Source organism: Cryptomeria japonica, chromosome 6 (assembly GCF_030272615.1).
Source record: "Cryptomeria japonica chromosome 6, Sugi_1.0, whole genome shotgun sequence".
In the NCBI taxonomy this organism is placed as follows: domain Eukaryota; kingdom Viridiplantae; phylum Streptophyta; class Pinopsida; order Cupressales; family Cupressaceae; genus Cryptomeria; species Cryptomeria japonica.
The window spans coordinates 477,009,710-477,021,982 of NC_081410.1; the positions used below are offsets into that span (position 1 = coordinate 477,009,710).

At 36.2% G+C, this 12,273-nt stretch overlaps 1 protein-coding gene across 3 annotated transcripts in view; it reads right to left on the bottom strand.

The window, feature by feature from the left end:
• LOC131051018 (2-oxoglutarate and iron-dependent oxygenase domain-containing protein CP2) overlaps positions 1 to 12,273 on the bottom strand; it is a 147,925-nt gene that overhangs the window by 116,701 nt on the left and 18,951 nt on the right. For all 3 annotated transcript variants that reach the window (XM_057985359.2, XM_057985360.2, XM_057985361.2), the window contains exon 3: positions 7,361 to 7,408. In XM_057985359.2, the coding sequence (XP_057841342.2) occupies positions 7,361 to 7,408 (48 nt within the window). The remainder of the gene's footprint in view (positions 1 to 7,360; positions 7,409 to 12,273) is intronic.

The window sequence follows — 12,273 nt, forward strand, 5'->3', positions numbered from 1 at the left end:
ACTATAAGATCACCACTATAAAGTTGGGTAAGCCCACCCAAGACCAAGAGGTCCAGTACTTTGATGACTCTTGTAACGCCCTGAAGGCAAGTTTAGCTCAGGAGAGAGAAGAGAAATAAGGTTGAAGAAAAAAATCAGCAATGGAGGAAGTATGTTCTCCATCTTACCAAGCCACTTAACCATGAGATCCCGGTTACCCCTCCACAGCCTCTTCGGTGTTGAGACATGGACCAGCTAGGACTCGAACCTAGAACCTTCCATATGCTGCTGGAGTGTTCTACCACTGAGCTACTGGCCCCTCTTGGACCAGTCCATCGTCAGTCCGGGTGTGGCTTATTTCCAACACCAACAACCCCCCTTAAGCCATACCTCTTGTGTGCTTGGGGCTCCTAGCCTGGACTTGGCTCTGATACCATGTTGAGACATGGACTAGCTAGGACTCGAACCTAGGACCTTCCATATGCTACTGGAGTGCTCTACCACTGAGCTATTGGCCCCTCTTGGACCAGTCCATCGTTGGAGCGGGTGTGGCTTATTTCCAACACCAACATTCAGCAGGAATCGATGAAGGATTATGAGGATATGAAGGGCACGTTCACACAGGCCAAGGAGTGGATTTCAAAAGCTTCAGCACGTGCTGATATACTGGTGGAAAATTTAGTGCCAGCACATGAGTCGGCCTCTTCATTGGTCAGCCATATCCAGGACCTAGCTACCAATTGGGAGGACGTGAAGGAAATTCAAGATGAAATACTTCCGCATCTGAAGGTTATCTGAGGCTTGTCGAAGAGAAGTCTAGTGGATGCAGGTGTCATACAGGCCGGAGATAGGTATGACTTCAACACCTGGTATTATGCCTTGGTCACCCGGCTTGAAGTTTTGAAGAAATCCGAGACTAAGTGCTTTGAGACAGAGGAGAGTGTCAGGGAGATCTTGAGCAAGGTGTTTCATGTAGCGTCTAAGATCTGGAAGAAAGAGAGTATAAGGGAGAAGCATTTGCAGGCAAAGAACCTGAGAGCCAGGATTCAGTCAAGCTTCTTCAAGGATTCAGGGATGATTGACAAGGGCGATCTTTCAAAGATTGCAAACTTCCTCTTCATCGATGAAAACTTTCTTGCCCAAGCGGTTGAGTGGGAAAGCATCCTTGCCACATGTACCGATGATGTGGACATCATCGACTTCCAAATTAGCAGCTTGCCAAGTGTCACTATGGAGGAGGTCAGGCTTATTGTGTCCAGGTACATCGAATCTACGAAGAGGAAAGTGGATGCTCACCTCAGTGAGATTAGCAGTTGTGCCACATGTCACTTTCTTATTCATTCAAGCTGATAGTGTTTTGGGAAACCCTAATTAGGGTTTATAGCTTTCAATCTTGGCCCTTGATCACTGTTTGATCTCAGTCGTTCAATTATTTTTGAAAAACTATATAAGGTTACCTCCTCTCATTTGGAGAGTGTGAGGTTTTTGATGTATTGTTGCGTAAGGTCATTTCCAAATAATATATTGCATGTGCGTTTTCTCTTAAGGCTTTGTAATCCCTATTGTTTGAATGATTTGCATGGTTTCAATTTCCTCAACACTTAGTTAAAATTTATCTAGATTTGCTTCCATTGTTGTAAATTTGAATGAAGGATTTGATAAGCGGCAATTGATGGTGTATCTCCGCTCATACTTTTAGTAAATGGATGATTTCCATTTTACCATGCAAAGTTAGTTTGAGCCCATCCTCTATGCATCCCAACATCTTAATCTTAAGCACAATCCATCGAAGATTGCACCGACTTTGTGTAGTTGTCCCTAGTGTGGCGAAACAAGGTTTGGTTTCCCAAGAACACCCGGTTGATACCGTCTCCGAAGTTCGTAGGATTAGATTAACCTTCTCAAACCCTATCCTTTTTTCCTTTTCTTTTGAGAGTCTAAAACCCCAAAAAATGTAAAAAAAAAGAGAGCCTAAAATTGCTAAATCCGTCTAAGTCCAGCAGTTCAATAGACATTTGTTAACGTAAGTCCCCCTTGAGATTTTCAGCATACACTACCCAAGAAGCTATTTCACTAAAGTCGCTTATTCGCTCGCACATATAGACATTGGAATCAGTAGTGATTTTTCAAGAGAGGATAGAATGCCTTCGGGTATCCTATTCTAATGTTTGGTAGATGATAAAACAAACACCAACACGTACCCCTCTTGCAATCCTCACTTCCTCTACCATGGCTGCAAACATTCAGAACATATGAAGTATCAGTATTATTCCGACATTTTACATATAATCAGTGAACTGCAGGAAAATCGTGAATCAGATACAATATATAATCATAACAGCAGTGCATTGTAACTATTAGCATGCAGAGATTTATGTATATTGATACAGCATTGACTATATTATGCATATGAGACTCATACCAAAACTGTAACGTTCAATCATACTGCTGAGTGTTTTATGTATTATCCAATTTCAAGTCAGATGATTCAATAATTATTTATGCTTTTAAGCAGACTGATATATCCTTCTTTCTGCCCTCCTCCTCTCAACCGATTCCTCTTTATTTCACAACTGGGGCTATGTCTCTTTGTTTAGAGGATGCACCCTTTCACTAGGTCGGCATATTTAAAATAATTATCTATTTAATAAATCCATGGCTTTATCCTTGGGTCAGCCCTCAATTTATTTAAGTCAGCCCTCATATATATTTGATGCATTTATTATTATTTTTTTATTCAGTCGGCCCTAATTTCTTTTCTGCCCAGTTTTGCCCTTGTTTTGTGCCCTAGGTTTAGTATTAATGCTGCGATTTGTATTTATAAAGCCCTAATTTTGGGCAGGACATGACATGAAATCAAATTCCTTTTCCTCATAGCTTGAGCATCCATGTTCAACTATTGCACTTGAGGAAAACCTTTGGAGTGAAAATTTGGAGGACGGAGACCCTTTTGGTTTCTACATAGGATCAGAGGATAAAAACCCTCTTGTTCCTTGAGATGGTTTCACCTAGGTGCAGCATCCATGCTGATAAGTTTGTAGATTGATTCCCACTTGGTGTGTTTCAGCACTGTTCTGTGATTTTATTATGTTTGCTGCTATACAGCAGTCAGCACACTGTACATTGGGCAGCATGCAACTGTGGAGGCCATCATACCATTTAACATACCCTGCCACATACTTTTCTGCAGTACACAGCCATCACAGCAGTTTGCAGGTCATTTATTGCATCTACCATATAGCCTCATCTGCCAAATTGCAGCCATACAGTTCTGCTGTATAGGCCGTACCAGAGACAAGTCATACCCTCTCAGCAATCCCCTATCACAGCATATTTCATGAGTTTGATTTCTGCTATTTATTTTGAATAGTTTGAATAATATTCGAAGGGATCTCCGATGTAATATCAGTGACTGCTGCAATAATAATACATTTGATATGCATGGGGTTATGATAGATATTGATATTTAATTATTGCTATTCAGCATTTCACAATTATATTCAAAGGGATCTCCGATGTAATATCAGTGACTGCTGCAATAATAATACATTTGATATGCATGGTGTTTCAATGATAAATATTGATATTTAATTATTGCTGTTCAGTATTTCACAATTGTTCAATTATTGCATAGTTAGGAATCATAAAAAAATCAGACTTCCTTAAAATTTTGAAAAGGGGCATTACAGCATCTACTATTTCCAAAGCAATATTTAAGCAAGCCTTCCATACTAAGGCCTTTTCTATTTCTAGGTGTTTGTGGTGTTTTCATTTTGTTTAGGCTATTATTTTATTGCTTGTTTTGGTAATACCAAAATTCCTCACATTGGGTTTTACAGTGCTGTGCATTTCAAAATTGATAACAAAGAAATGACATAGATTTGGCAAACGAGGATCAAGTCTCACAATGTCAATATAGCATTCATGATGTACCTATGGGTACACAGTGAATCCATGTACCTTCAGTCAAAATTAGTTTTTTCACAGTATTGGCTATTAGAGAACTAATATATCAGTCTTGAAATTACATATCATCTCAACCATTGATGAAATACTCGCCAAGTCTTCAAAAACTCGCAAGTTTTTCTGCTCAATGAGTAATTACGCCAAAAACTCACATTTGAGTTTTTGGCAAGTTTTTCCCAAAAGCTCTGCAAGTCTCTAACAAAAAATCGATTGCATAAAAATAGGGCCCACACCATCAAAAAATTATCTAAAATTTATTTTTTCTTCAAGTCAATCTCATTCTCTTTATCAGAATATGTAATGTCCCTACTAGTTAGAGATCATTGTCCTGCAAAACAGATTGTTAGAACACAACAAAAATATATATACATAACTAATCTAATTTGCAATTAAAGTTCAATTACTTAATTAACACTACTTTCAATTCTTTAAAATAAAAAGGATACGAATGCCATACGAAGATATGTCCTTAGGCAGCTGTGAAGCTCGCCTTCTTGGAACCCATCTTGGTTCCAAGCCATCCAGGAAATCGAAGGTGAGTTCGATTCCTATCTTGGATGTAATTTCTTACACCCAAGCCATCCAGGAAATCGAAGGTTAATTCGATTCCTGTCTTGGATGTAACTTCTTACACCCAAGCCATCCAGGAAATCGAAAGTTAATTCGATTCCTGTCTTGGATGTAACTTCTTACACCCAAGCCATCCAGGAAATCGAAGGTTAATTTGATTCCTGTCTTGGATGTTAATTCGATTCCTGTATTGGATGTAACTTCTTACACCCAAGCCATCCAAGAAATCGAAGGTTAATTCGATTCCTGTCTTGGATGTAACTCTTACACCCAAGCCATCCAGGAAATCGAAGGTTAATTCGATTCCTGTCTTGGGTGTAATTTCTTACACCCAAGCCATCCAAGGAAGACCATATGTCAATTCCTTGCCTTGGATGATGCATCTCATCATCCAAGTCCATCCCAGGGGACCGGCCAGATCCGTCTCTTCTTGGATGAACTTAGTCAACCAAGCCATATATATGCATATAGATATTCAGTATATACTGCCTACTAGGGATTATCATAATCCCTCCATTAGGCTAAGGGAATTTCTTCCCTATAGCCTCCATCATATAATCACATTAATATTACATTTTATAATTCATTACTGTTTTCCATTCCATAATTTACGTCTTCATTTACATATTCTTTAATCTTTATATTCTACATAGATTCCTATCTTTATTGCTACATTCATATAGCTAATCATTAGAGATATATGTATTCATAAAAATGCATTAATATATATGTGTGTGTGTGGCACACATGTCCACACACATATATACCTTAAGATATATACCTTAAGACTTCTTAACCCCTCTTACCTGTACGTGGATTGTAGCTTGCGGTTGGAGTTCGCACTGTAGATGTCGCCTACAGATTGGGAGGCATACCACAAAGAACACAAATGTTACTTCCTGTAACTTGATAACAATTCTGATCTGATCTTATCAATGGTGATTTCACTAGATGCTTTTGATTCCTTCCCTTTATATCTCTCAATTTGAGGGAGAGGTCACACCTCTTCATCATGTATGCCCTTTGGCAGGAGACACACCCTTCCACCATTATCACCCTTTGAAAGAGTGCAACTCTTCATCATTTCTACCATTTGAAAGGGACACAACCTTTCATAATCAAATCTGCACTTATTATTTAAATCAGATATGCACTTCTCATTACCAAATTATCCCCCCCTCAAATGAGGTTTTCTTCTCCCTTTTATTTATCATTGTTGAGGGAGTCACAACTTTTCCTTTCATGTCTTTTGACTTTTCATTAACTTAATTAATTTTTAATTAATCATATTTAATTATATCATTTTATATTTTAATTTTATTATTATCATTTATTATTAAATTCTATTTCAAAGTGGGGATATTATTATAATTTATTATTAAATTCTATTTCAAAGTGGGGATATTATTATCATTTATTATTAAATTCTATTTCAAAGTGGGGATATTATTATCATTTATTATTAAATTCTATTTCAAAGTGGGGATATTACATAATATATACATGAAATATAACATTTAAGTATCACATTTCTTTAAGTTATACTTGATGTATATATTGGCAGGATGTTTGAGAGTGGTTTCAGATCTCTTGGAGTTATAATGTGAATTCTAGGTTTAAAAAGATCTTATAAATTTTAAGACTCAGTCAAATTTCAGTAATCAACAAGCTCCTATTAGCATTCTCTCGCTTTCTCTATCCCACTCACTTTATCTCCCTAAATTCTAGACCTATCTCTCTCCCTATCGCTCTTCCTCTATCCCCTCTCTCTACCACTCTCTCACTCTCTCCTCTCTCCCCCAAGATCTAGACCTATGTCTCTACCTCTCTCTCTCACCCTCAAACCCCGCAAGGGTTGCTAACCTCAACCTCCTTTTGGCGAGGTGGAGGAGCCACAGCAGACTCCTAGGACTAGACCCTCTAGTTCTACCTCTCCCCTAGTTTTCACTGGAACTAGAAAGAGGAAGACGTAAAATGTTTTGATGTAGTATTTACTTCTACTTTTATAAAAAAAAAATTGTTATTTTCATTTTGTTTCAGACTATCAGCCATCAACATTCCACATGAGGATGCCATTTTGTACCCAATTTGCATTTAAATCAATCAAATATAACTAGACTCGGCTTGTTTCTTTTATGTACTCATTTATTGACTCATTTTGCAAAAAAAATGCATTTTTAATGAAATTTAAGAACCTTTTTTTGCCGAGTTTTTTTCGAGTCCAAGTTTTTCAACTATGATCTCAAGCTTCAACCATTTATTCTATATTAATATGTCCAATCATGCAAGTTGTTCAAAATCAAAATACTCCATAATATTAATCTAAATTTGACATCCATTAAGACTTAGAAAACACAAAATATACATCAAAAAGGCTCATCTAAGTCCTTATGAATATTTACACAAAGATACATAATTATTATAATTTGAAAAACTCTCTATGAGATTTAACAGTAGAACATTGTGATAATAAAATGCCTTATTACTAGGCACCATACCAAGCCAAGGCCATATTCATTGGTTTTACTGTTTGGAGCTCATAGAAATACATATCTAACAAAATGTCAACATAAGTTGAAGATGATTTTTATAAGGCCGATAAAACACTTGTAAAAATTAACTTATAAATCCCTATTTGCATAGCCATTGCTCTATATGGTGCAATTGTTAGTCAATAGCTTCCCGCATACCCATATCTGACTTGTATATCAATTTACAGGTGCATAGACCAAATTTTTACATTCAATAACAACTGAGCCTTTTTTACAAATAAAAGAATGCCATCACAGTAAAACCAAATGAAACATTTCAGCAACTAAAATTTAAAACATTACACAGCATTAACCTGATAGTATTTAATAATTCTCTCTCGGTATTCACAGTGTCGCTGTGCCTGTCAAACAGAACAAAGCTCATATGAGTTAGTAATGTGCAGACATTCTTGTATCTTTTACAATGACACAATTCACATTTGAACTAACTTAACAAAGTGAATGCAGTAACAGTTAATTGAAGTAATACATTATCATCTTTTACTAATCTTATCTAAACTCTCCAGAATACCAATATTAAAAGATATGATGATTTGCTTTGTAAATGATGTTCAATTTACATTCAATATGCAAGTTTATATTCTAATTTAATATTTATTTTATCTATCACTGAATTGTTGTATAAATCTGATTGTCTTCTTTTATGTGGCAGGAGAGGAGGAGCATTTATTAATTTCAATGTCCATTCTCACACATTTCATTTGGTATATGTAGTGGGCTGGGTACGGTCAAGCGATGCCTTGACTGGCCATGTCCAAAGACATGGCCGATCAAGACATCACTTGATCGTGCCCCCTCACGATAATAATGCATGGCATATTGTTTACCAACCGGTGCATATATTGAAACACCCGATAATTATCGGTGGTGCATAGTTATCTTACCACCCGATATAATTATCGGTGGAGCATGGTTTATATTAACACCCGATATAATTATTGGTGGCGCATGCTAATATTAGCATTATCTTTCACACCCGATATAATCGGTGTATGCCAAGCGGTGTATCCTTAACATCCGATATAATCGGTGTGAACATAGACTAATCTAAACATTAGTTTAAATCGTTAAGTCTTATTTGCAAGAATGAACTCGATTCGTCAATCGGTGAATATGAATAGATTAACAAATTTGGATACTATGATTAATATAAAGGGAATGTTTATCAATTGAATAATCGATATGATAAATGATTGAATGAGAGACTTCATTTATCTCTCATTCAATCATTTATCTTACCGAAGCTATCTATACATTAACATGCTTGACTAAATATTCATATAATTTGAGGTTTTTTACAATTCGCTATCAGGTTAACTAGAACAGGATGTAAAAATACTCCTACAATCATGAACTTTCAGATGCCAAACCAACATCTATTCTCACATTATATTCTTAACAAAATAAAATGATAAACAGCTTGTGTGTATGAAAGATTCAATACTCAAATAATTCACTGCATATAAAAGCAGATAGAAAATGAATTTAAGTTCCAGTCACTTAAGCAAAAGAGCCTTGTATTTTTGCCATAATTGATTGTGGCTACATAAACCCCATATCCCAAAGATTACAACCAAAAAAGAAATTGGCTAGCTTAATTTTCTTTTAATTATTTAGTTGCTTATTGGTATCTTATAAAGCTGTTAATAACTTACTAAACATCCAGTCTACTGAAAGAATATGTAAAACTGCCTGAAATAAACAACAAAGCTTTTAATCAGAGTACATGATTAATATTGATTTGTAGGTGTATGCGCATGTGTGTATGCTTGTGTACAGGCATGCAGGCATAGATGTGTGTGTACCTGCATGCATATGTCAGATAAATTTAAGCCAGCATCTTTTATGAAGCAATATTTAAATTTGCTTCCAACATCAATTGGATTATTGCCTGCATATTACTTTATCCTTGCAGATTGAGATGTATGCGGGTCCAGGTGCGGGTTCGGTCTAGGTGCGGCCCCAAGTTTGCCTAGGGTACCTCCCAGGCTCCTTGCAGATTGGGACAGATTCGTGTCCAGTCTGGGTTTAGTTCACGTGCGGCCCTGGGTTCGCATAGGGTACTACCCAGGCACTTAAGCAGTACATTGGGCAAAGCCGGGACATACCCAGGTATACCCAAGGGTACCCACGCCCCAAAAACCTGCCCAAAAAGGTATTTTTGACAATAATAAAATATTTAATATTTTTAAATGCCCCCCAATGCATTATTTTGCCCTAACATACCCCTAATTGTTATTTGCCACTCATTTCACAAACACCAAGAGCATAGGAATCAGTGGGTAAGGAAGATTTATCCATCAAGGTGAGTAAATCTTCCATTTTTTTCAAGCTTTTTTAAAAAAATTTAGTAAGTTTTGGATACTTTTTGAACATTTTATGCATAGTAAGGGGTTATAATGCCAAAAAAAAATTTATTATTGTTTTCCAATTTAGGTTCATACATAATGAATGGAATTGGAAGTTCTAATTCAATTGCCTGAGGCCAAAATGAAGAAAATAATTTTAGAGTTGATGCAGCGTTGCCACTTTCACGATATACAACGACTAAACAAATGTCTCCTGATGGGAGTTTTCATTGGTGGTGTAACTATTGCAACATAAAGTATACGAGCTCATATTTTCAAGTCTCACTTATGCATCATCCCTTGACAAAGAATAAAATCTTGTTGTGGACCAAATAAAAAAACTAAAAAGGGCTACCAAATGATCTACTAATGTCTTATATTAAAAAACAAGAGGATGTCGATATGAGAAGTAACAAATCAAAGAGTATTCCACATCCTCTTGCCAAAAAAGCTCGAAAAAGCCTCCTAGTGGCTTGACACAACCAACTAGCCCACATCCTTTCATGGCAATGATACCATCTTTTCAACAAGAGAATGTTTTAGTTTCATGAAAAAAGGGCCCATTGGACAAAACCTTTAAAAATGAAATCAAAGAGATTGCGGATTAGAGCATTTCTTGTTGCATTTATGGCAACAAGCTTCCTTTCAATATTGTTAAATCATCTTATTGGCGGGAGATGGTGAATACCCTTTGCAATACACCTAATTTTGTTTGTCATGGGCTAAGTCACCACATTCGCGGAATTTCATACATGATATTCAAAATTTGGTGAATTTCAATACAATATTAAAAATTTGTTTGAATTCGGCCCGAAATTCGTACGGTGCAAAAATAGGGCTTTTTAAATTGAAATATATTCTGTCGTCTGATACACATTCACGTTCAAAAGGAACAGGCACGAATCTCGGGCAGAAATGAATAAGCATATTCTCCTTACGCTGTGCTAGAATCAGGGTTTCGCCCCCACGGACCTGAAAGGTGCCATGCACGAATAAAAACCATCTATTTGATGAAAATAGCTCTGATGTCATCAATCCACTGTGAAAAGTGCCTTTCAAAGAGGAGTTTATCGGAGTTTATCAATATTCATCATACATACTAAATATAATGATAATGTATAAAGATAATGTATCAAAATTATGATAATGTATTTTTAATTTAGTAATATATAAAGATCATGTATTATAAATTACAAAATATGAAGAGGAGTTATTTAAATTTATTATAATGTATTATAAATTCATAATATAGTTTTATTTTTAGTAATTTTAATTTACATTGTAAAATATTTATATTAATTTTATTAGATTTAATTTAATATTATTTAATTTTAATTAATAATAAATTTGATCATTTCATTTCAAAGTTATTTTATTTTATAATAGTATTTCAAATTTATTTTCTTTTATAATAGTATTTCAAATTTATTTTCTTTTATAATAGTATTTCAAATCTATTTAAAAATTTAAGTTATTTTGATAATTTTAAAGAATTTATTTCATATATTTGAAAATTTAAATTTATATAAGCGGATTTAATGTCAAATTTTTTTTAAAAAATTTTACCCTTGTCAAACTTCATCTAAATTTTATTGTTGTCGAATTCGAATTCGAACCTGTTGACTTAGGTCACAGGTATGAAAAGGTGTGAACCACCTTATTGGCGAAGGACAAAGCTTCAATAGAGACATCATTGAGAGTGATCAAGGATACATGGTCTGAAACAGGTGTGTCCATCATTTCTAATGGATGGAAAGATTGCATAAATAGACCATTAATCAATGTTACAATAGTGTCCCCTAAAGGGGCCATGTTTTTGAAGGCAGTGGATTGTGAGGGCCAAGTAAAAGATGCAAGTTTCATTATCAATATCCTCATAGAATCTATTGACATGGTGAGGTCTGAAAATGTTGTCCAAGTCATAACGGACAATGCTAAAAATTGAAGGGCAGTTGGGTCTATAATGGAGGCTACATATGGTCACATTTTTTGGACACCATGTGCAGTCCACTCAATCAATTTAATATTGCCACACAAATTGAATGGGTCAAACAAGTCTACACGGAATCAAGGAGTGTGATGTCCCCGATATAATTAAATAATAAAATTATAATACTTTATTGTAGGGCCCCAAATTTAATAACAAATCTTTCGGGCCCTTTATTTAATTAGATTAGTCAAGTCTTAGTTTGGTCGTGTCGGCCTGTTTGTAACCCTTCGGGAAATTTCTTGGAGCCCATATTTATGGCCGAGTCTGTCATTTGTGTTGGTATGCGAATTTGGTATTTCTCTTTGTTTGTGCGAATTCCAGTTGGAGTTCGGTTGTCAGCCATTTCAGAGGTGGAAGATCCTCCCTACTTGGTATCCGCAATTTCGGTGAGATTCATCCCTCACCCTATTCTGCTTGGTGTACTTGTTCCGGATCTGGCAAATCTAGAACCACATCATTGTTGAATCAAATATTACTTCTAGTTGCATATCTGATAATCTGGTATACATGCATGTCAACTAAGTCCAAGGATTTCTAACATTCAGAGTTCATTACTTGATATGCTTCGGAAGACCAACCCCTTCACCGCACACAAGTTGAAGTTCACCATACACCCTCTTCACCGTACGGTCACACTCTCTTCTCACCACTGTACAGCCTGCTTCCTTGACACCACCGTACGACCTATCTTGACACCATCGTACGGCCCCTCTTCTTGACACCACTGTACGGCCCTGCCTCACACCACCATACGACCCTACTTGACACTTGTACGGCCCTGCCTGACACCACCGTACAGCCTCTGCTTGACACTTGTACGACCTTGCCTCACACCACCATACGACCCTGCATGACACCCGTACGGCCC